Here is a 23,875-nt window from a genome sequence, read left to right as displayed (position 1 = left end):
TCCAAACTATGCATTACCGTCAGGAATGATGGCGTCACGCGTGACAGCACAGTGAAACTGTGCAGTTTTTCGCCTGCACGACAAATGCGGAAGGCATTGTCAGTGCAAGCAGAGAGCACTTTCCGCCTTCATTTTCCTTCTGAGATGTGTTCATCCCACACTCCATCCCACATTCTGAACATGTCATTGCCCTTTACTTCTATTCTGTCTGTCCCACCAGCACTTACAATGCCAACATAGGTGTTCACTGTTTATGAAAGATTTTTCAAGTGCAAGCTGTTTTTACTGTTTTCAGCTTGCTTCATGAAAACAGCCCATTGTTTCATTGTAAAAATAATTTTACTGTACATGTGCATATAGGCATGTATGCCCTATGCTAAGCCAATACATTAACACCCACAGTCATGTCTCAGTTATCCGGAGTTCAGATATCTGGAAAACTCGTTATCCAGACTACATTACCGGGAACGAACCTACTACCATTGGATTTTGTCTCGGTTATCTGGAATTCGTTATCCGTATCCGGACAGCAAGTATGGGGAACAATCTTCCAGGACCTAGGCGATTCTGATTCGCTTATCCGGAAAAGTGTCAACGTCCTATCTCAATGGCATGTTGTGTGCTGGCATTATTCCAGAAAAGCCTCACATCTCATGGGGGCATTCTGTACTGCTTGACTCCCCTTTCTTCAAAGGTCACTACCTTTTAGTGTGCGCGGGCACAACGTAGAGATGGTAGACGATAAGCGGAAGAGGTGCCCTGTACCCACCGGGCGCAAGAAATCCACATGTGAACGTCCAGGCCGTCTGAAAGCATCCCGTCTTTTGGCCTATGCCAAAGGCATTTGCAAAAAGACAAAAACATGTGCGTGGGACCAACTTTGTGAGACATTACCCTTCTTTGAACAGCAGGGTGACGCAGCAGGTGCCATGGCTATGACCAAAATTATGTGCGTGCCTACTAATTTCAAGCAGCTCACTTTGCGTGACTTTTTAAAGTAACAATCTTTTCCTTGTTTTCTTTTCTGGAGCTGTAAAGAGGTCTCCCAAATTTTTCGGGTTCCCCTGGAAGTTTGCTTGGTCCGGTTATCTGGAAATTCGTTATCCGGACGAAAAGGGACAACACCCGAGGTGTCCGGATAGTTGAGACATGACTGTATTCCTTATGAGCACTTGGGGCATTTTACTAGTGATCAGCAGAATACAAGTGACCACGCTTGTGCTTGTTTTCGGGGCTTAATTGTTACTCGGGGCTTTATCCAACGACGTGATATTCGATATTTGATTCGACATTCGCGGGACAATTTGGCAAATATTCGTATTCTATTCGTATTCGGAAATTTCAATGTTTGCACACCTCTAGTTATGGTACTTCAATGAAATGCTCAAGAGTGGCAACATTTGTATACTAGGAATAACCCACGAAAATCAAGGAAGCATCTTGTTTCTGGAAACTTTCAGTGTGTTTATGAAGAATATTTTCATATAGAACAGTGTCGTTCTTTCCACTGCACTTCGACTGAGGTGGAGTCGTGAGTTCTGCAAATGCAAATATCAGTGAGCATGCTTTCCCGAGCGATGAATTTTGGGGTGGCAAATTGGGGTGGCGAAAAACCTGTGATGCTGACTGGAATAGTTTGCTGTGGCCCCCATAGGCATTCAAAGTCACCAAGAAAAATGCTGGTTTAGTTAGGCTAATTTTCAATTTTAATTAACCAAGATAGGATAATGCGTGACACAACTGAAACCTACCATAATGTGTGGCAGTTTTATGTCATGCAGCCTATTTTTAAGAATTAAATGACACTTTCTCGCCGGGCACCCTGTATTTAGCTCCACGGGAGGATAAGAACCCTTTCTCATACAAATAATTTTGCTGCGCAGGAGTCTACTGCTAAGGAGACGGCTATGGACGGAAAGAAAACATACCTTTGATGGTAGAATCACCTCCCGGGTTCCTAAGTCAAAGGAAATGGGAGCTGGAAGTACGTGACCGTCCTAGTAAGAGACACGTGCCAGGCTTAGCAAACGTGAAAGTGAGGCAACAATAGACACAAAAGTGATACAACCCACCAGCCTAACAACCTTGGGGAAGCGTTCTCGAATGGCGCTGAAAAGAGAGAGAGAGTGGCAGCATGGCGGTTGAGAGGTAGACGGGGCCCACCCGCTGCAGGCACTGCAGTTGCAGTCGCAGCGCAGGATGCCAGCCCTGCCGGAAGAGACTCACACCCCACACACACGCACTTTTACAAAGTCAATGGAAAGACACTCTAGCAACAGAACAGCACATCCATCCAGTATTGCTTACGAGTGCCTAATGAGTGAACAAGTCACACATGAAGTGGCCTCAAAGTGTTTAGTGACTACCAAGTGCTCGTCACTTTCCATATGTGATTGCCTGCTTTACATTCCTCAGTTCATACAGAGGTGGGCTCTGTACAGGAGGGTACTTGAGAAACACACTACATTGCCATTCGCGGGACAGACAAATATGGGCAGCACAGGTTACTCAGAATTTGGCTCAACTATAACGAGACATTCTTCGAGGAAGAAATACTGTGCAGCTGCACCGTTCAAAAGTCACCTCACAGGCCACCTTTGCTACCGCTTATACCAAACGATGCTGCGTTGACAAAAGAATTCATCTGAAAGATCATTTTTTTTACTGGTCTAGTAATGCACCTCCTGAGGGACACACAGGCGACAGGACGTCAACTGCAGCACACAAGCACAAACAGCAGCCCCAAGAGGGTACTTGGGAACCACACTGTGTTCATTTCTTCTTCCGCCAATCAAAAGCGATCATTCTTTTTCAAGCTCCCAGGGCGTTATGCGCAAAAAAAGAGAAAAAGACAGGAAGTCAGTGGTCATACCGAACGCCACACAATGTGGTCTGTTCATTGGCAACTGCCTAGCAAAAAAAAAAAGAAATCATCAGCTGTCCAGCAAGGTCACGGGTGGAGGCCTTTTACATCCAGCAGAACGGGCCAGGCCCATGCTAGCCGGGGCCCTCGGGACGCAGAGGTGACCCTCGGCCGTCCTGGGGCTGCCGGAGCCACATCCCATGTCTTGGTGGTACGAGAGAGGGTTGTGTATGTGCAGCGTCATGTACTGAGTGACCACAATTGAGGTAAGCTGAAGTATCAGGCTACTTCCCGCCGTGGATGGGCCTCGACACTCTCCGCACCAGCCAGGAGGGGGCAAAAGAGGAAAGAGAAAGCAAAAAGACCTACGATGACATTCGTTAAAGAGATCGTCAGCAAATGTTTAGCTTCCTTTCGACTGACATGGGTCCCAATGCGAATGGGCTGCGTGCCTCTGGCTGTACCTCAGTGCGTGCATGATGGACTAGATCGTAGCATAAGGGTTGGAATGTAGGGTAATAAGTACTGAAATCCCGGGTCTCAATGCGGGCATAGTTCAGCGTTTAGCGGAGCAAGGCGGCGGGATGAGACCTCAGAATGGTAAGCCACAAACGTCAGTTAAGTGAAATAATACAACAACCTCCCTGACACTGCAAGATATCAGATGCCTCCCAAGTTCTGGGTATATCAAAGGGAGGATGAAGAAGGCTGTGCGCTTTGGCCTGAACCTGGAATGGTCAATGCTTCAGAGCTGTTTCTCGTTCCTTCTCTCTCAGTTGAGCGCTTCACAGCTGTAAGTCACACTCTAGCAAACATTTCTGCAGTTAATGTGTAGCACAGGCGACAGCACCAGAATTGAAAAGCTGCGCAAGTCCGGTGGACCGAAAGCAACACGGGCCTGTGTACCATACTTCTAATTGGTTTCCAACCATTACCTGATGTAGGAATTCTGATCTTTGAAGATATCGCACACGGGGTTGCCATCCAAAATCAGCTCCTCAATAGGCATCCCCTTCATGCAATCGAGTTCCAGCATCCGGCGTATCTGTTGTAGAAAGCACAAGCAAGCCTTTAGGGTTAAGCACCTCAATCACTACCCTTTTTTAACGAAAGCACCCCAGCCCATTAAAATGCATCGTGCAAACTCATTCATTCGACAGGTCCATAAATATTGCAGAATTCAATTTTAAAGATCACAACCATGCACAGCAGTGGCAATGCTCACAACCAGTCGCTCGGGTCACTTTGTCGTCTGATACCTTGTCTAAACGTTGTCTGCTACCTAGCTATTCCAGACTCCGGAACAACGGCGTCAGAAGTAGTATTGCTTTCAGCTTTTTTCTTTATGTTATCAGATACAGTAAATGAACAGTGGTACTGTTTTTTGTTTGTTTTCTTTTTGGACAGTGACAATTAAGAGTAAGACAACACAGCATTTCAGCACACACTTTGAATGACACGCCACATCTGTGGAAAGCTCCAACACTGATTGAAATGCTATCTCCCTTGGGACTGTAATTGCATTTCTTGTGGCATTTCCCCCCCTCCTCGTTTCACCCTGCAAAGCAAGTCGAGTGGGAAAGCGCAGAGCGATGTTCAAGTGTGTGTTTTATTTTTCCTAAGGAAAATATCGTGTACAGAGAAAATGTTTGTGTTGGTCCTCAAATTAAATCACCTCTGTACTTTCATAATGCATCAGGAACAGCAAATTGCTGAGATGGCTATCTGTGCTCCTTTAGAGTTAGAAGACCAAGATATTTTTTGGATTATCAGGCACCCTGATTCATCAAGCAAGAACAGCACGCAGATACACCAAAAATAAAAGAAAGCTAATGCAGATGTAGGAATACCTTGTTGTTGCGGAAGCGAAGTGTTTTTAGGTTTGGACACCTGTGATGCAGCATCTCCAGTGGCTGCAGGGTGGAAAGCTTGTTGTCCGAAAAGTCCATAAGTTGAACCTGCACACAAGTGGCATAGATAACTGTTCAACTTTTTCATAAAAATGTAAAGGATAAATAATATCAAGCAAAAATCTAGGTGAGAAAAGAAGGTGCAGTTAAACCTAGTTAATTCAAAGTTACACAGCAAAAGAATTTTGCTTTAAAAGGGTTTTGAATAAAGCAAATGGAACCAAAATGACCAAAAATCATGCAATTAATTGAGTAAGGAAGAATACAGTCACTGACCGATAATTCGGACTCCAAAATCTCGCACTTTCCAATTTTTCGTATAAAATTTTTGGCACTGTCAAACGTCGCATAGAAGCAATGTATTTCAACGTCCAATAATTCGGACCGTTCCTCGGAAGACCTACTTGTTTATTCGTACTCATTTTGCTTCAAACCTGCATTTTTGGGACTTACTGTCTCCCGAACACCAGAGACACAGCAGAACAATTTGCTCCCATGCCCAATATTTCACACCGCATTACGAAACGCCGGCCATTATCAACATGACACAAGCACAGCGCACGTGTGTGGGAAGGCAGAGCTTATTTGCATGTGACCCAATCTACCCAACCAAGACTGAACACTCTGCTTCAGACACGTTGCAATACCTAATCTTTCAATACGAGTGTCTTCAACTACGACTGTCAGAAACACTGAAATGTTGCCCTCAACTTCAGGTGAGGATGTTATGATGTTACTGCAATAGATGTGGTTAGCAGAGATGAAGACGCAAATTCATCGACAACTGAGCGTTAACTTGACGTTGCAGTTTGACACTTCAGCAGCGTTAGCACCATAGTCACCTTCGGCACCGACAACATAAAGAAAGGTAAATATGACAGCAGTGACAAGGATGTCGGTCGTTGATGCTACCCCGTCCACAGCGGCAATCCATGCTACGACGTGACTACACTGATGAACGTCTACAAGGATGATAGTACGCTCACTGAAATTCGCCGCAACACATTGTAGAGCATTTTCGTTGTTAAGCAGACACGTATAGGCAATTTTCAAAGTCACTTTGAGTGTTCTGAGTGAAGGCTTTTGAAATAAAGAGGATTTATGCCATTCACTAAAAATTCGGACAGATTTCGTGGCTCCTAGAAGTCAGAAAAATCAGCCGGCGACCGTTACGGGCTAAAGGGGCACGAAGTCACCTAAGTGGGTGCAGTAACTGGCATCAGAAGTAATCATCCATTTAATGACGTATCCAGACCTCCCATACCCAAGTGTATGGCGACACACACCACCCTTCATTCCCTGTGCACCCTCTACAGGGGGGTGGGAGGGGGGGCTCTGTTATGCTCTGTTATAGCGTTAGATGGGTGCTTGTACATAAAGCAGTTATACAATGTAGTTGAACCTCTATATCACGAATTTGTAAATGCTGGCTCTTTGTTTCGTTAAATAGAGAAATTCGTTAAATGGAACACACCAAGTGAAACAAAGATGGCCGCCGCCACTACCTGCGCTGCACGTACTGCAAAACGCCATTTGTCATAAAACAGGTATCAAGCTAAGCAGGACACAAAATATCAAGCTTTATTCATCACATAATGCTAAGTAATACGTAATTTGTGCACAATATCGCTCTGAGCGTTCGTAACTTTCGTAACTCCGGATGACCTCTAATGCTTTATCCTGCGCGCTCGTGTACCGACGTTTCTTGGTTGGTTCACTTGCGCTCATGACGTACAGAAAGAACGAGAGTACAGCGCCGTTGAATACCGAAAAGAACAAGAAATGGGTACATAGCACGTAGACGTCTGCGCCGATAAAACATTGAACGGCGGTGGCATCATGCCCATTTTACCAGCGTCAGTGGCGCGAACAAAAACAAGTGAAGAAACGGCGCAAAACCGCAACCTACTGTCATTGGCATCAACAAAAGCAAATTAGACTTCGCGAGAGGCCAGCAATGTGCGTTTTCTTGTCCGAAAACAGGTGCAAAGAGGCCCTCGCGCCGGTTTCGAAACGGCGTCGGCGCACTGAAAATTTCCGCTGCCGGCGACGCACATGTCTACACGCGCGTGCCTACAGCATGTGACAACCGAAGTACCAATGAAAACTCGCATAAGGACAACGGAGAGGGCAAGGTTTCAACTCCTCTTCTTTGTGGTGAAGGGGAAAGTCATGTGCAGAAGGCTTTCATTGCCCAGAGCATTCGTTAAATAGAGATGACCAAACGAATGTATTTCGTTAAATTGAGCGCAAAAATACATTGATGCGTACGTGCAACGGAAATTCTTCGTTAAACAGAGGATTTCGTTAAATCGACGTTCATTATTGAGAGGTTCAACTGTACCGTTTAACTGGTTTAACTGTAATAATGACTCCCCTCCATAATTTTTGCACCCCCACCCCACACACACACATGGATAATTCTACACCCTTGACCACAATACAGGGTATGCCCTTACAACGCATAAACAGCTTTTGTTCTACTAATATTCACAAACACATTACTGGCATCGGGGCCTACCCAACGCATTTACTGCAAACAAGTTCCACGTGGTTGGTACCTTACCTCGGGCACGTTGTCGACTATAAGCTTGATGACGCTTGAGAGGACAGAAACACGAAATAGGGGGACGAAGAGGCCTTCTGCACGGAACAATTCATCCTGGTGGAACCGTGAAAGGTCTAACACCTTTTGGGACGCATCGTAGCGTCTGCTTAACACCACCTGTGAAATGCAACATGAATCAATAAAAGATATTCTCAAAGAGTGCAGCACGGCTAAAGTGAAGCTCCGAGGTTACAGCCATTACTAAGGCCCCAACTTTTCTGTGATTCCGTGAAAATGCGCGGAACTTAGGATGTATTGCGGAATTCTGGGTTTTGTATGGAATTTTGCGGAACTACGAATCTTAACTGAGGAACAAAGCTTTTGGTGCCAGAGATGGATGTACCGACGTTTCTTGGTTGGTTCACTTGCGCTCATGACGTACAGAAAGAACGAGAGTACAGCGCCGTTGAATACCGAAAAGAACAAGCCCATTCCCGCACCACCTCAATAAGAGGAAAATAAACGTGTACCATGCATAAGGCCCCGGGTTTTCCGCGATTCCGCGAAATATCGCGGCTCTAATGCTTTATCAACCTATCCTAGTTTCGTTAAATAGAGAAATTTGTTATATGGAACACACCAAGTGAAACAAAGATGGCCGCCGCCACTACCTGCGCTGCACGTACTGCAAAACGCCATTTGTCATAAAACAGGTATCAAGCTTTTCAGGTATCAAAGGATTCCGCGAAATATCGCGGAATCCTTCGTTTGGCACGGAATTCCTTATTGTTAGGGGTGTGCGGATATTCAAGTTATCGAATTCTAATTTATATAATTCGAAAGTATTTCATTCGCGAATCGAATACCCAATATTCGGATTTCCGCATATCCGACTACGGTATTCACAGAATACGAACGACACCTCCCGAAAGTGGGCTTCACCTGAAGCTTCCTGCATGAGGTGAAGCCTGCTTTACGAAATTGCCCCTGCTGCAGGACCAGCACAGACAGATTGTAGTTTAGCGTTGTGCAAACTTCGCCTGAGGAAGGGGCGGCGTCCCTCCCGTGTGCACTTTAGCGGAAGCAGTGGGGGATTTTGATTTGATGTCTGGGAGTTTGCGTTTAATGACTCTTAAATAATACCTACTGCCCAGAAACAAAAAGGGTGTCCTGCAACTTCCACAGGGCATATATTGTAAGCTCCTTCCTATAAAATCCAATAAAGTTCCTATAAACTCTGTAGATGCTGAAATATCTTGCAGCAGGTATAAAATGATTGCAGGTAACAGACCTTTGTCTTTGTCAGAGGAGAAATCAAGATATCATGAATATAATGCTGAGCCACAACAATGCTTTTAGTCTGTAATTTTATAAAATATTTTTGTCCCCACATTATCCAAGAAAATGAAGTGTTTTCCCATTTCAAGCAACCATTGACTGCTCACCGCGGAAAATCGTGGAATTTACAAGTCGGTGCCGCAGAATTTTGAATTTGCCACAGCAGAAAACCAGGAGCCTTAACCATGCATCTCATGTTGGCGACACTGGTTAAGCTCACATCCATCATGTCTTTACTACTTCTGTTTTGCTCTCATCGGCGATATCCCATCTAGCACGTTCCTCACGGTGAAGAATGCGATGGCTAAATGTTCCCACTTTCTACGAAAGCGCCCAATCGTTTTTCTGCCGTTATAGTGTTAACTATGTTATGCTAGTGTTAAAACAGCACAGAGTACTATGTAATGCTTAGCTACAACTGTATTTTGGATTTGTGGACGCTTTACTTCTATGTCATGCAAGTTAATAAAGATTTTGTATTCGTATATCTCCGTCTGCTTAGATGCGCAAGCACTTGCCGTGGAACATTGCAGAATTTCTGATTCCCTGCCACAGAATTTGAGATTTGCCGCAGCAGAAAAACCAGGGCCTTAGCCATTACATCAACACAGCAGAACTACTATTCCATTGCATAGTAATTGTCGACGCATAGTTCGGACTCCAAAAATTCTGACTTTTCAATTTTCCCGACAAGACTGCTGGCACTGTCAAATGCCCCATAGGACCGATGTATTTCCGCATCCAATATTGCAGACCGTTTGTCGGAAGACGTGCTTTATTATTTGTACTCATCTCGTTTCAAACCTGCGTGGTTTTCGGAATTGTCCATCTCCCGAGCGCCAGAAATACATAGAAAAATGTACCCCCGTGCCCAATATTTCAATTTTGGTACATACGGGCCAACATGTTTCTCTTCGAATGAAGCGCCACATTGTGCAACGCTCATTCATCAGCGGTAGGAGAGCGGTTCACGTTGTACACTTTGGCGTCTGCAGTTTCTTTGCATTGCGCTTGTAGCGTAAACAGCTAGATACCAAACAATGTCAAATGCCACATAGTTGGGTGCAATGTGATTGATAGAAGCTCGTATGGGGCACATTTTTCCCGGTTTCTGTGGAAAAGTTAGCAAAGAGAGTGAGCCTGCAGTATATAATAAATAAATTAGAAATGGGGCAAAAAACAAGCATCCAGCCTTCCAATACTGTTGCATCCTTTGCCCAGTGTCACCATTCTGCACTAGGGAAGCTTGCTTGAACACAATTGAAAAGTTGCTAGACCGGTTTTAGATCAACCGGATCTAGACAGCATGGTTTCTTAGCTAACTGAGAAATCAGTAAATTTTGATAAGGCAATGTGCAATCCAATTCAGTACAACAAATGCAATTACAAGTCCAAACAATGCGAATTTGCATGATGAAAAACATGCCTCGGCTCTCCTGGTTTAAGATTTTTCCCAGTCCCATAGAAGCATATTAAATTATACAATGGAATCCTCCAAGAATTGCCAAAACTCACAGGAAAACAATGCGCGAGAACTTGAATGGCCGGAGTGGGCAGGTATGATCCGACAGCTACTAGATTGCAAAGTAATATGGACACAACGTTTCTGAAGTAATATTTCTCTATAGTGTCTTTCAAGGCAACTACTGCTCTCTCTAGTGTTTTCTGTGGTGCATGTGATGGCTGCACTACGATGAAAGACAAAGGCAGACATGGAAGCCTCAGTGGGCGCAAGGAACTGATGAGAAAACTTGGAGTTTCAGTTTCACTGAAGGATGCATCAATGAACAACATATTAAAACATGGCATACTAGAGCCAGCTGCCCGTCGGAAGGAAGTACACCGCAGTCAACAAGTTATGCTCACCTTCAACTTCTCCACAAAGCTGTCATCGACATTGAGCATAGGAAACTCCACAGTTTTCAAGATGATGCTCATCTGCAAAAAGTGGAAGCAAGCATGAACTAACGACCGAAGCACTCCTCAGGAGGTGCACTAACTTTGAACCCAGATGGTGTCTCAATAGTCTTGTCAAGCCTTTTGATAGAAGATGCACATTTGTAGTCGTTGATAAAGAAGACTGCAAAACTTCCATCAAACTGAAACTGGAGAAGATGAAGTTCTAACTACCTACCAGGACCACTGGCAACAAAGGAAGAACATTTTTGGAAACTGGAAGAACGAAACATTAACCGCGAGAAGTGCTGCCTGTTGTGAACTCATAGGTACTGCTTTTAAACTTAGTCAAAAAAGCAAGTGGTAGTGGCATTTAATTCAGTTCATTTTACACACTTCAAGAGAAAAATATTCAGTTATATTTCAAGCAGACACAGAGATATCAGTCTGCAGAAGCAACTCACGTTGTATGGTACAAAGGGGAGCTCTGACTTTGCAGTGAGTTCCTTGAGGATGAACTCTTTAGTGAATTTCTTCCCTTGTGGAATCTGTGAACAGAAGCAGCAGATGTCATACTTGTGTCCACATGGAAGTTCAACCTAAGAAGAACCACTGAGTAGAATCATACTAACCACTATCTTGAACCATGACGGCTCACCGTCTCTTGTCTGCCTCTGCGGGGGCATGTAATACTCCACACCTAAAATGAGTGTAGTAGTAGTACAGTGTATCGAAACACTACTAGGTAATGGAGTATCTCATATCGAATAGTGATTTTACCTCCTCTGCTTGTGATTGTTCCCCTCTTTTTTCTGTTCCTGCCGTATGGCTTACTGGAATAAAGGAGAAGCTGCTGTGATAAGGTCATACACATGCTTTTTCCTTTATAAAGCAGAAAAGTATTAAAACCCTCATACCACGAAGACCATCTAAGTTCGCGTCACTAATTCAGAATCTCATCTCATGCCATCAAACACAAAAGGATACTCACAACCTCTCTCTCATGTTGTCCGAGAGATTACCACTGGTTCCTCCCATGTCAACATCACTGTCCGTGTTTTCTAACCTTGACCGGTGGCTACCTTCTTCCAATGAAAACAAAATGAGGGGAATGTAGCACCTGCAAAGCACTTTTCACTGTACAACAAGATGTCCTGCAAGTGTCGCAGTGCATGCTAGTATCACAGGTTTTACCAATATGAGACAAGGATGGATTGGGCCTCGCGCCACCTTGAGACTATGACTCCACCAGGCTGTTATATGCATATCATGCAGGTGGAAATATGTTAACTCTGGGTACTCCTACACCTTGTTTTGCTAGTTGATCAACTGTGATCAATTGGACGAGATTTAGCTCTGTTTCCAAGATTTTGAATATGTCAAGACCATAGCTCTCGAATTACTCGTTAATGCAGCTCACTCCAGTTTGTTTTAAAAATGGGTTGAAGTCAGCTGCTGCAAAAATGGGTGAAATGTATGGAGGAACCATGCTCCAGGTTTTCAATGATTTGAGAAACAGCAGGTTTCTGCATAAAGCATTGACAGCAAATTAAACATTATGTTGTTTACATTTGCACTCTTATGCAATGCAATTAGCTATTGATTTTTGGTGCATGCAGAGGTTTTGTGTGGAAAGTAAGGTTTGCAGAAGTTAGATCTGGGGGTATGCCACTATACCCGAGAGTTCAAAATTCCAGATCTCAAAATCCACAATACCAAAATCAAAACTTATATTTGTGAGGTCTGAGAATGACCGTGTGAGCGAACGTGTCAGCGTTTTTGATGTTCACTGAAGTAGTTTTAACTAATGAAATGCACATTTTAGCGACTGCTATGCTTTGCACAGCGGACGCGCTGGAGCAACACAAAACAAGGCTATGTTGGTTAGTTTATGGTCAAAAGACCAATATTGTGCTGTAGTGAGACCAAGGTTAGTTTGTTGACTACAGGTTCCTGCACATGTTCTCGGGGTGCTAGCATTCGACCGTGTCGAATCGGGATTTTGAACATGTGGATCTTTACTGTGGGATATCGGGATAACACCAGATTTGGTGTGACACAGCAACAGTAAGTCTTCTGGCAACTAGAGTTGCAGGAATGTTGATCAGACCGCGTTTTATTTACCATATCCTTTGTAGCCGCCTTTGTACTTGTTCCTGGAGGATCGGTGCAGCATCGGAGCGCCGAATCCACCTCTGTTGCCCATTCTGCCTCTATTACCACCTCTACTTCTGCCGCCTCTATCGCCACGGTCATCATGACCTGTATGTAAGAAAGAGCATGTAAACGATTCATGTTACGATAGGTTTAAAATATGATGGCACTTCGCGAGCTTTCGCGCCCCTCCAGCCACTGCGCCGTGGGTGAGTTCGTAAGGTCCAAGACTGAACAACTGCAATGCTAACGATGGTTACAAAAAAACTACATCACGATGAGCATCAACATGATAGCACAGCCTGTGAAGTTGAAGCGTACTTCACTTTTCGCAGGACACCCACTTCATTTAAGGTTGGACGTACCTTAAATGCATGTTTCGCGCGCGAACTAAAAGGTTTGACATGGGTTGCAGGCATACACAGCGTTCTGCTAAGTATCAAAGAAATGTCACGGGTGATACATTATACAAAGCATGAACTTTAGACAGACTGCTCAAGGGAAATAACACGCTAAGCTATTAAGCCTAGTTCAGAAGCATACCGTAATAATACTGTCCTCTTGATCCCCTTCCTGACATCGTAAGAAACTTCTTTGCGCGATTGGTTTATAATTGACACAGATGTACGATGTACCGCCAGTACCGCATATATCTTGTCTAATCACATTGAAAAAACAACACAACACTATCCATGCAACGATGCAAGATGCAACAACCAACGCGAGCGGCGAACCAGTCGCTGAATTCGGCTAAACGCACACCTATCCAAGATGCGCTTCCGCACATGCCACATATGCTTCCGCAGCTTCTGCTTCCGCTTGCGATTTCCTCAATATTTACTCAGACGTTAAAGGAGCAGTGAATGCCACTCCATGGCTGCGTCTTATTATATAAAGTAACCATGGGCGTTCCCAGGACATTTTCTGAGGGGCAAAGCGCTACCGGGGAAGCGGGGGGGAGGGGGAGGGGGAGGATCCTAACCTTGAGGCATTTCCTTTAGCGCAGCTCTGGCAGTGCATTTCGCTGATAGGAAAGTTTACGTCAGTAGCACGTGACACAAGCACTAGCAAGGCTGCGCTAAAAGAAATTCCTCAAGGTTAAGGTCCTAGCAGAAGTTTCGTGCAAGCGAGCCCAGGGAGACGGACGCTGCAGACTGTGCGGATGTTTAGGGGTTCACAAGAAAATGGAATCTGAGAAAAATCATGATGACTTGTGAATAAGGGGCACAACAAGTGCCTTGAGGCTCCAGGGGAGGGGGCACGGCCCCCTTGCCCTCCTCTCGGTACACCCATGCAAGTAACATGCACTCTTCTGCAAGAACAAACACATAACTGACCTCTGGCATGAGAGACAGTAGTACAGGGTGAGAAGATTTCAGGACACATTTCAAGACGTTAAAAATTGTACATATATTAACAATCACAATGCAAATTGGCACATACGTGCTGTAGTTCTATGAAAAGTTTCATTTCAGCTCATCCTCAATGTTCCACCATCAGTGATAGGAGTTGCAAGCTGCAGAAAATCCGGGCCCATGCAGTTTCAATGTGGTCGTTCGTGCCCATGTGACAGGGGTAGGGGTGGGGTTAGGGGTTAGGCCAGTAGGCCCTCTCCATTTCATGCTGCATCGGGTGATGATCCCAGGTCCCAGTTCTGAGGCGTACTCTGCAGAAGTGGTGTGACCAGTGGCAAAGCCACAAATGTCACGCCCAAAAATGAAAGCCAAGAGATCTCGGGTGTGCCATCACAAGCGTGGATGAAAAAAAAGGGGGAACGACATCTCCGACATGGGTCTAGGGCATCTCGGTGCGCAGATATATTGGTGCGCGGACATTTCTGAGTCTGCAACTTTTTGAGTCTGCAACTTTTTGAGTACAGGATGCTTTCTGGTGGCTGATTTTCATCGCTCAGGTTTTACTTTTATTCTTTACGGCAGCACGCAGAAGCTGTACCTAACATAAGATGCAGTTAATTTTAATTTACAATAACGCATCTGAGGAGCTTTATGCGCGAGGTGCTACTAATATACTGGATGCCTGCGATATTTTCCAACAGAATTTTGTAGAATAAAGAATTGTGTAGTTTTGATGAATAATTTGCAGCAGTTTTCTTTCTTGCGTTTAAGCACCCATATGTTTAATAATGAATGATGATTTCGGATTTAAGCTCTCGAGAATTAATTTTTCTCTTAGTCAAGATCCGCCTCCGTAAATCACGTCTGTACTGATGCTGTATATTTCCGGTACACTGTCAATTAAATTATTATTATTAGTTATTTATATTATAGATTAGTTATTTCTAATTCACACCTCAGTCAATACATGATTAAAAGTTAATGAAATCATTAGGCCAATTAGGTAATTATATGTCATAATGTAATAATAATTCGGGGTTTTACTTCACAAGACTCTTCAGATCATGACCGACACCACAGGGATCGGTCTACAGATTATTTTTGCCCTGAAGGCCTATTATGTCCTGAAAAAAAAAGGGGAAAAAAGTGGCCTTTTTCAGCAGTAATTTTGAGACCCAAAAATAAATCCTCGAAATCGGGAAAGAAGTTACAAAATGGTCCTTTTAGAACAGAAAAAGACAAGAAAAAAAAAAGGTGTTGCTCTCTGCCACAAACGTCCGATTTTTTTAAAACAAAGATATGTATTTCCCGTTATGATGTCACGTGACATTGCAACACGCTTCGACAATTTTATTGAAATCAGTCAATTTTGCCAAAAGACACTCGGGGGAAGTTTTTGGTACTACTTGGAAAATTAAAAAATTTAGCTCCAACACCGGCTTGACACAACAAAACAAAATTGAATAACAAAGGTTTCGTCTCTCATACGAGAGACATCATCAGTGCAGCCGTGTTGGAGCTATATTTTTTAACCATGAGTCCCAGCTTTTGGAGCATTTTCGCCTTCATACTTGGAAAAAGGTTAAAAAAACAGACACCCTACCTTTAATATCTCTTGCAGAAACAGGTGTGTCTGCCACCTATCTGTCAACTCCCACCAAATTGCTGGTGTCAAATGCAAAGTTTGCATTTAGAGCTTTCCCCTTCCGTTTATTTTTATATTTGAAATTTTTAGCTTTACCATTTTACTTGTTACTTTTAACCTATTTTGTTTAATGGCACTGGCACTGTTTTTTTTAAAATGGAAATGAATTTCTCAATGACCAGCAAATAGCCAGTGTTCGTTGTTTACTTTGGCTGTCCGTCACCGCTCCCACACTGACTCCTAAAGCGCTTTTGAGATATCTAGGGTGAGCACTCTGCCCCCTCCCCCTTGCCCCCTTTAAGTGTACCGTATCAACCGAAAGAGAAGCTCACACAGATGTCAACAGACACTGAAGAAAAAAAAAAAAAAAAGAACAAGAACAGGCATCTGGAAAGTTCCTGAAACCAATCAAGTTCCATATGGTAGCATTAAAAAATTATATTTTCAAACAAGAACTTGGCAATGTTTCCTTGAGTGTGAGAAATGCAGAGACGATGTTTTCGAACAATGAAATATTTTGTTTCAACAACGAAGAAATATCTCTCATTTGAAACCTGGCTGCTTTTTGTGGTTATCATTAGGAAATAGTTGTAATCAGCCTAAAAGAAGCAATGAATATAATAGTAGTAGTAATTAACGTTATATGGCTCGGTAACCTTTGGTGAGGTCTAAATGAGCGAGGTGGGGGCAAGCAAAAATGACTCAAAATATAGTGTCTCTCTTTCAAAGGCAGACGGTTTCTCTGTGTCGATTTTTTTATCCCCAGAATGGAAATGGTTCCACTGAAAACACCCTCTGGTAGGAGGAGTGCACCTTTGATAACCCTTAATAACTAATGCTCATGCTCTAGTGCAGCGATTCTCAACCTTTTTCCTCATTGCACCCCTCTTACCGTTCATAAGAGCGTTATCCCTCCCTGGTTTCGTACACGTTGTGACTCGCGATTCCACGTCCAGTTTGCCATTCTTGCATAGAAATTAATGCCATCCAGCTTCGGCGAGATAGCATTTTCACCACCCCATGATAAATGCCTTAAACTCCCTTGCCTACCGCTTCGTACCAGCTTAACCTGTGAGAAATACCACTTCAAAAGACACTGCTACAACAGCATGTCAGCGTGAGGTAGGCATCAAAATTGGCAAATTGTGCAGTTGGTAACAGTTGCACTGCATTGCAATTGCATCTTGCTATCTTCACATCAGCGCTCAAATGCCTGTGAGCAGGGGAAAAAGTGTAAAAAGAACATGTCGACTACATACCTTAAAAATGGCAAAAATCGTGCGCGAATTGCTTGAGAGATACGCAAACAACATCTCCACACATCAACGTTTCATAAGACTGATCAATCCGCTGGTGACTGGCAAAAACCGGCGGAACTGCTTCCACTTGTGGTGCTTCCACTTGGACTTGTGGTGCAATGTTGCACGGATTGCAAAAACAATAGCTTCAAGTAGGACGGGCAATACGTACAGAGTTACCGTGGCACCTGTACCATTGAGAAATTATTCGCAAACATTTGAAATCACATACAAGTCACACACACTGCTGAACATGTTAGGGGAAGTACCTGGACGAAAGTGGCTGATATTTCGAACAGAGACTGTTCTTCTGGGCTGGCACTGCACTGCAGTGGCAATGCTGGACATGAAGCACAATACCAAATGGCCCTCCTTGTATACCCCATATAATAATATCCAGTAAGAAATCGACAGAAAACACAAGGAGTGTTTATTTGCCACCTGTCTACGTGTACAAAAATGTTTCATCACTGTTAGTGAATGTAAACATGGCAGGTCTCAGTAAGGCAGATTTTGGTGAGACATACATTGCACAGATGCTATAAAGACAGCTGGTGTTGTCTTGTGTACTCCCAAATTGCGATAGCTCCACTGACATGGACGTTGAGGGATCGCACAACTCCTTGCTGCGGTATTTCCACACACACGTCCAACAGCTGTATCAGCTCGACGGGTAGTCCTTCTTTCTCATTTCTAGTGGGCAAACAAGTAATGATTCCCATTATTATTTATTATACACACGACAGGAATGCTCAGGTGAAAAATGTTACTAGGAGTATCACAAGAAAAAAGCATCATCATGGCTTCCAAAGTAAGTTAAACGGGTCATATTTTGCTTGCTCGTACAACGAATAACTAGAGCCTGAAGTTTTTGAGAAATATATTTTTTTCTAAATTTGGGGGGTAAAAATCAGGTAAATAAACATGTGCTCTAAAATCATGCAAATTTGGGTGAAAAACTTCCAATATGCTAAATTTGGGGAGAAATTGGGCTCAGTTACTCAAACTAACTGTACTGGTTTGGTACGAATGGTGATGTAACTGCATTTGCTGCCAAACAAGTTAGTGTGCATTCCTACAGACGTCTCAGTGAGGGCAATTTGCCGGGTAAAAATCGGGTTTCACCCTAAACCTTCAGGCTCTACGAATAACCCATGTGAAGTGCCACTACAAAGTACTAGTGCAACACGGATTCAGTTTTACTGCATAGCTGATCATCGTAGAATTCACATTCATATATGTAGTTTCTTTGCACCTCATCAGCTGTTCAGTACATGATACCTAATAAGTAGGGTTTCTCATTTTTGGCTATTACGCTTCTTGAGACATCTCGAAAAGTGTCAAAGAATGCAAAACCAAACTTCAGTAATGCAAGTTCACTAAAATGTCCATTTGGGCCTGTTGGTGTAAGACTTGCATTCTACTAAAAGTGCTCAAAATCGGGACAATCAGGACACCACCACACAACACAGAATGCTTGATTGATGAATGCAAGTCTAATTGGCTTATAACATCACAAGATAACTGGACAGCTTCTCTTTTTCACCTATCTTTGCCCAACCTCGTAGTACCTCGGAAAATATAATCACCAAAAATGAGAAACCCTGCCAATAAGTCCACCGAGCATGAGCACATGTAGGCGTGGGACTTCAACATGCAGGTAGCTTGCTGCCACTGCCGGGTATGACCCACACCCACTGCTGAACGAATTAGGGTGACGGAATGTATCTCTCCACAAAAGGTTCAGCCCTCTCCATGCAAGATCTCGCTGATGAGCTGGGTCGAGGAAGCAGGCAAAGACAGTTATTTGCATTGATTTGGCCCTACAACTGAACTTTTTACAGCAATGACAATAGCACATTAAGTTACATAGAAAATTGCATCAACAAATGCTTTGCAGCTCTTTGCCAGGTCCTTAAAAGGAAGAGTTTGAAGTTCTTACGTCATTGCTTGCAGCTGTATCATGTTACTTGTGGCACATAAGAGGGTACTGTAGCTTGCTATACAGTTTATGCATGCAAAAAGTACTGAACCACAAATATCAGCGTGACAACACCCATATTCCACTAATTCAAAACTGGGATGCGCTAATCACAAATACGTTTTGCCAGGTTTAAACCCTAAAACTCAAGGCTCTACTACAGTATACCACGTTCAAAACTTCTTTTTCCTGTATCCTGAAAGATACTAACCCAAGAAGCAGAAGAGATTTCTTAGGGAATCTGTACTGCTGAAGTGGCAGGCTTCCAGTTGTCTGCTCCAATCCCACAAGTGTGTAACCCTCATCCTTCTTCTGAGGAAGGTACTCCCTTAACTGGTGAGCTTTCACCTAAAGAAATATAAGCCATAAGCAGGGCCCGACTTTTTAGGGTTATACCCGTTTACGGCTGATGTTTACCCCCAATTCAAATCAGCAAAGACAGGGTTTAACCCGATATTTCCCCAAAAACTGCTGGACTGGGGGGATCCAAAGTTACCACAACTAACACAGAACTTTAGTAACTGTGTTGTACATGCATAAATCTGCTCATGCAGACCGTCAAAACAGACCCTGCTGCCTCTTAGATGCATGGACTAAATATTGATACGTACTTTATGTCTACTGGTGTGTCGTGTGTATTATGCTGAGTAAACCGAAGATTTGTTTGTTTGTTTATTGTTTGTTTATTTATTATTGACCTGCAAAAGGGGACCGAACCCCAATTTACACCTGAATCAATCTGATTCAACCAGAATTGGGTTGAATCAGTTTCAGTTTAACCTGACTACACCCAAATTACTGAAGCCAAATATAACCCTATATTTATCCCCCGATGTTGCTGAAAAATATAACCCGAAAAAGTCAGGCACTAGCCATAAGCCCCCATGGTGTGGATGTCACATTGGCCTCACTCACCTCTTCTACAGAGAGCCATGTCTCAGAGGAAACACTAAGATTTTGGAACTGGCGGTCTTCCATGTGCTTTAGACTGTTGAGGACAAATGTGTGGGCTCCAAATACTTCGCATGTCCTGCAGAGTCCTGTAAAATTCAAACAAATATTGACTCGAGTACAACTAAAAAAAGAAATGGAGTGAAATAGAACCTTCCTGATACATATTTAGCCGACACATAGATATCATTTAACATACTGCATGGTTATTACATGATCTGGGAAATATATTATCCAACTTAGCTCTACAAATGTTTATTGATCGTAGGGGCACGGAAGTGCAAAAATTTATCCTTGCAGAATAAAAGATCCCATCACTTCGACAGCCGTACAAAAGGAACGGGATTCATTTGTTGCATCATTGGTGGTTTATGCGTGAACAGTTTCTTCCTTCCCTCTTCGCTCCTTGTCAAGAAATGGTGTTCCACTGGTCTGCTCAAATGATCCTCAACAATGATTGGTCAAATCATTTGAGGAGACCAAGGACATGCCACTCCACATTGCTGCCCTTATTGAGGTGGAGAGGAAGAGGGAAAGTGTAAATTGCACCTTCATCGTATGTTGTCAGATATAATACCCTCGAGACCAAAGATGCAAGACCACACACGGTCAAAAAAACTCTTCAAATTTTCTGGTCAGATGTACTTGTCCTCTCACAATTTTGATTGGCCTGAACAAGTTTTCCCAAATTCGCGTAAAACCCGATATCTACCTGGAATTCTTGGGGTTGTCGACATCAGTGTGCCAGGCAACCTCTGAAAAGAGTGAATCATGATACCAGCCAAGACTCTTTGTGAAGACCTATGTGTTCTCCCTTTATGCAAGTCCGTGGTCATTCGGTGTCCCACTCCCATGTGCCTCTTGTCAAGTGACATATCCTGATACAAATTGGACACTAGACACGTGTTTGTGCCGTCCATGTTTGTAGCCTGCCTCTGCTAGTTCTCGTTGTTTACGTCATATGCAGTTCACGGTGTCGCTTTCGATCGCTTTCTTGCTGCTTTGGCCCCGGATGTGCTGAATCTGTTGTGCCTGCCATGTGGCAGTTGTGATGCCGAAAGATCTTTTTCTCAGCTGCGTTACATGCAGAGGCCTGAGCGATCCTGAATGGATGCTGATTTACTTCGAATGCAAACAATTATGTATTTCGACAAATTATTGTGACCCATAATAGTGACACGCAGACATGTGGCATAAAAATCTCTGGCGAAGTGTTATAACTGCGAAACAATAAATACCTGGTATTCTTGTTTCTGGCCTCAGTATCATAATGCTGTCTTATTTTATACTCCTTCGATTTTGCCCAAAGTTCCCGATGACACATCGAACAGAGTTCGAAGCACCCGATTTCATCCTGAATTATCGAGTGTAAATAACACCCATATTCACCCTGAGAATTTTGAAAAATGTAAAACCTGAAAATGAAAAATGCTAAGTATCTTGTATGAGCCTGCTATAGATGAGCAACAGCCAAACAGAAAAAAAAAATCAACTGATTGGACTGGGACGAGCTGAATTCTGTTTATAGGGCGACGTTTCACTTTTTAACATTTGCCGCTCCCTTTATTTCCAGCTATCCATCTAAGCTACTACATTGCTTTCAGGCTGCTTCATGCTACACAAGCAGTCGAATATATGGCCAGCACCACTAGTACCTAGAACCAACTTCTGAAGACAGAATGCGCTACAAGTAGTCAGCAAGTTTAAGTTGCGCTTGATAAAAATAAGGGAATCAAAGTACATTGCAGTCTGTGAGCACCATTCTCAAAGGCAATAAACAGCACAGCAAAGAGCTGTCTGAATACGGCATAGATGAGTTAGGCAGCTAGTTAATTCGTCGGAATAACATCCAGAGACTTCCTTAACTGGCTCTTTTCTCTTAACTTAACTGAACTCTTTTTTTCTCTGGCTTTCCTAACTGGCAAAACAAGAACTTTTTAATTGTGTAATGTGTGTGGCACTTTTTTAAAACCTGAGTATGGCTGTTGTGGCATAGTACTAAAATGACAATCGAGGAATGCCAAGGTGTACACACTTGAATGTATGTTCCAACTACGTACCAATAAATAATGTGCATTTTCACTTGTAGAACGTCTTTTAGACAATTTGGGTATTTATACAGATCCAAGGTACGCAAAAGCTTCCGGAGAAAAATTCCTGGCATCCTAATATTTCTGCACATTTAGACATTTCGAGCCGCATATTTGGAACATTTTTGTGCATAAACTCCCAGGCCCCAGTAATGAGTATCGGTATCACATTACTGTAGAAGTGTTTCTTTCCGTGTGAAAAATATTCTCGCGTTTTCGAACAAAGCTGGTTTGAGGAGTGATTCGCGAGAACTTAAATTCGCGACACAGCTTTCCGGGAGAGCTTTGCTCTTGCCTATCGTGCCACGGTCAATACTCGGGCATATTTCGGCACGCACTAAGACATCCGTTGTTCACGAGGATGGCGGCGATCTAGGTCAATCCCTTTCTTCTCCTCACAGACATGGGAGGAAAAGCCCTGTACGATGTCCTTTACAGACCCTGCAGGAGGCCATAGTACTGGCCGTGTGCAGGTCAGCCAATTCATTTTAGCAGTTCTCATTCATTATCACTCAGGCACTGAGCAGTTCGGTTGAGATGTCGTACTATCATACAAGCTGGTTTTGAGAAGGCGGGGAAAGGCATGTTGCAGCTTCGTGGTATAGTGGTATATTTGTACAGTGGAATGCGTTTGTAGGAGTAACAAAAGCGTGATCAATTTTAATTTCTTTACATCTTGCCTGATGGGATAAAACAATCTTCTGCGGCTTGCTTAAACTACCTACACTGCACGGAGTAGAAAGGGTGAAGGTAGTCACAGTATAGCGTCAAGCTCCGCACGATTTTCGCCCTCATCTGGCCAGAGTTATTCGCGGGAACATAAATTTGTAATTTTGAAGGAATGCGCGGAAAACGCTAAAAATAATTCCGTGCGAAAAAAAAAAAAAAAAAGAACACTTCTACAGTATACATTGTATTAGTAACTGCTTTTTTATAAGAAGGTGTATAGCGTGTAGGTTTCGGCACTGGGTTTCGGTATCTGTGAATTTCATCGAACACCGTTTCATCTAACTGTAGAACAGACAGTTGTCCTTTCAGGTCCATAGTACCGTATTTTCACGCGTATTAGCCGCACTGCAGATAAGCCGCAGGACGCGTTTTTAGATACATTTTGAAAATGTTTTTGCAGGTAAGCCGCACTCGCAGATAAGCCGCGGGTAATACGACGCGACTGCTTTGTGCGCTAAACCAGTGATGCACATACAAAATCAACAGAGACGCTCAACGCTCGTCAGCGCCGTACTCCCTGCCAGCTGCCCTGTTCACGTACTTGTCCGCGAAGTCGACGACTTTTAGTTTGAAGCCGCTGTCGTGGCTGTGCCTCAGCGTTGGAGCCATGCCTCACCTCTAACTGCCGTGCCCGTGTCCACGAATGCTGCTGCTCTCGTCAAATGAGAACTGACGCTTAGCTGACCACGTTTTATCCCGATGACAGGTGTACTGAACCCTTCCTGTGGGTCTGCCGACAAAGGAGACCGTGGGGAAGGCCATAAACCCTGTCCACATTCCGGTGTCGGCATGATGTATAACAAAGGAGGTCAGTTCTAGTGTTCTACTAAGATCGGATTGTGCCCTGGTTGCGTGTTTTTCGTGGATTGACGGTTTAGTCCACTCGAATGTGGAGTGGACCCGCCCTTGTTCGGTATTGTTCGTGCACTGGCAGGGCGGTCCTGTTCCGAAAAACATGACGCACTGTCGGCCCTTTCGTTTAACCCGGGGTATGGGGAAAGTACCAGGGGAAAATAGTCACCAGGTAAGCCGCACCCACGGATAACCCGCAGAGCGTCCGCGAAAAAAATAAATCGCGCATAAGCCGCGGCTAATACGTGTGAAAATACGGTACTTC

General features: G+C 43.7%; 2 protein-coding genes across 5 annotated transcripts in view; both read right to left on the bottom strand.

Annotated features, from left to right (window-relative positions):
• The window catches only part of LOC135396631 (nuclear RNA export factor 1-like), a 34,292-nt gene extending 20,680 nt beyond the window's left edge, over window positions 1-13,612 (bottom strand). The window contains exons 1-13 of one of the 2 annotated variants that reach the window (XM_064627702.1): window positions 13,253-13,612; window positions 12,680-12,817; window positions 11,547-11,637; window positions 11,336-11,388; window positions 11,188-11,255; window positions 11,020-11,103; window positions 10,660-10,764; window positions 10,526-10,597; window positions 7,340-7,498; window positions 4,714-4,821; window positions 3,799-3,908; window positions 2,073-2,109; window positions 1,929-1,997 (exon numbers count right to left, since the gene is read on the bottom strand). In XM_064627702.1, coding sequence (XP_064483772.1) covers window positions 1,929-1,997; window positions 2,073-2,109; window positions 3,799-3,908; window positions 4,714-4,821; window positions 7,340-7,498; window positions 10,526-10,597; window positions 10,660-10,764; window positions 11,020-11,103; window positions 11,188-11,255; window positions 11,336-11,388; window positions 11,547-11,637; window positions 12,680-12,817; window positions 13,253-13,289 — 1,131 coding nt within the window. In that variant the 5' untranslated portion in view covers window positions 13,290-13,612. Of the gene's footprint in view, window positions 1-1,928; window positions 1,998-2,072; window positions 2,110-3,798; window positions 3,909-4,713; window positions 4,822-7,339; window positions 7,499-10,525; window positions 10,598-10,659; window positions 10,765-11,019; window positions 11,104-11,187; window positions 11,256-11,335; window positions 11,389-11,546; window positions 11,641-12,679; window positions 12,818-13,252 lie in introns of both variants that reach the window. The other variant, XM_064627701.1, reaches the window with a different exon arrangement.
• Window positions 13,613-17,414: 3,802 nt separating this feature from the next.
• Window positions 17,415-23,875, bottom strand: part of LOC135396630 (probable methyltransferase TARBP1) — a 48,598-nt gene continuing 42,137 nt past the window's right edge. For all 3 annotated transcript variants that reach the window (XM_064627698.1, XM_064627699.1, XM_064627700.1), the window contains 3 exons: window positions 19,904-20,028; window positions 19,200-19,336; window positions 17,415-17,700 (listed from right to left, as the gene is read on the bottom strand). In XM_064627698.1, the coding sequence (XP_064483768.1) occupies window positions 17,547-17,700; window positions 19,200-19,336; window positions 19,904-20,028 (416 nt within the window). In that variant the 3' untranslated portion in view covers window positions 17,415-17,546. The remainder of the gene's footprint in view (window positions 17,701-19,199; window positions 19,337-19,903; window positions 20,029-23,875) is intronic.

This window comes from Ornithodoros turicata, chromosome 6, assembly GCF_037126465.1.
Source record: "Ornithodoros turicata isolate Travis chromosome 6, ASM3712646v1, whole genome shotgun sequence".
Classification (NCBI taxonomy): Eukaryota; Metazoa; Arthropoda; class Arachnida; order Ixodida; family Argasidae; genus Ornithodoros; species Ornithodoros turicata.
The sequence above is the reverse complement of the archived record's forward strand: the minus strand, read 5'-3'. Positions and strand labels throughout refer to the sequence as shown.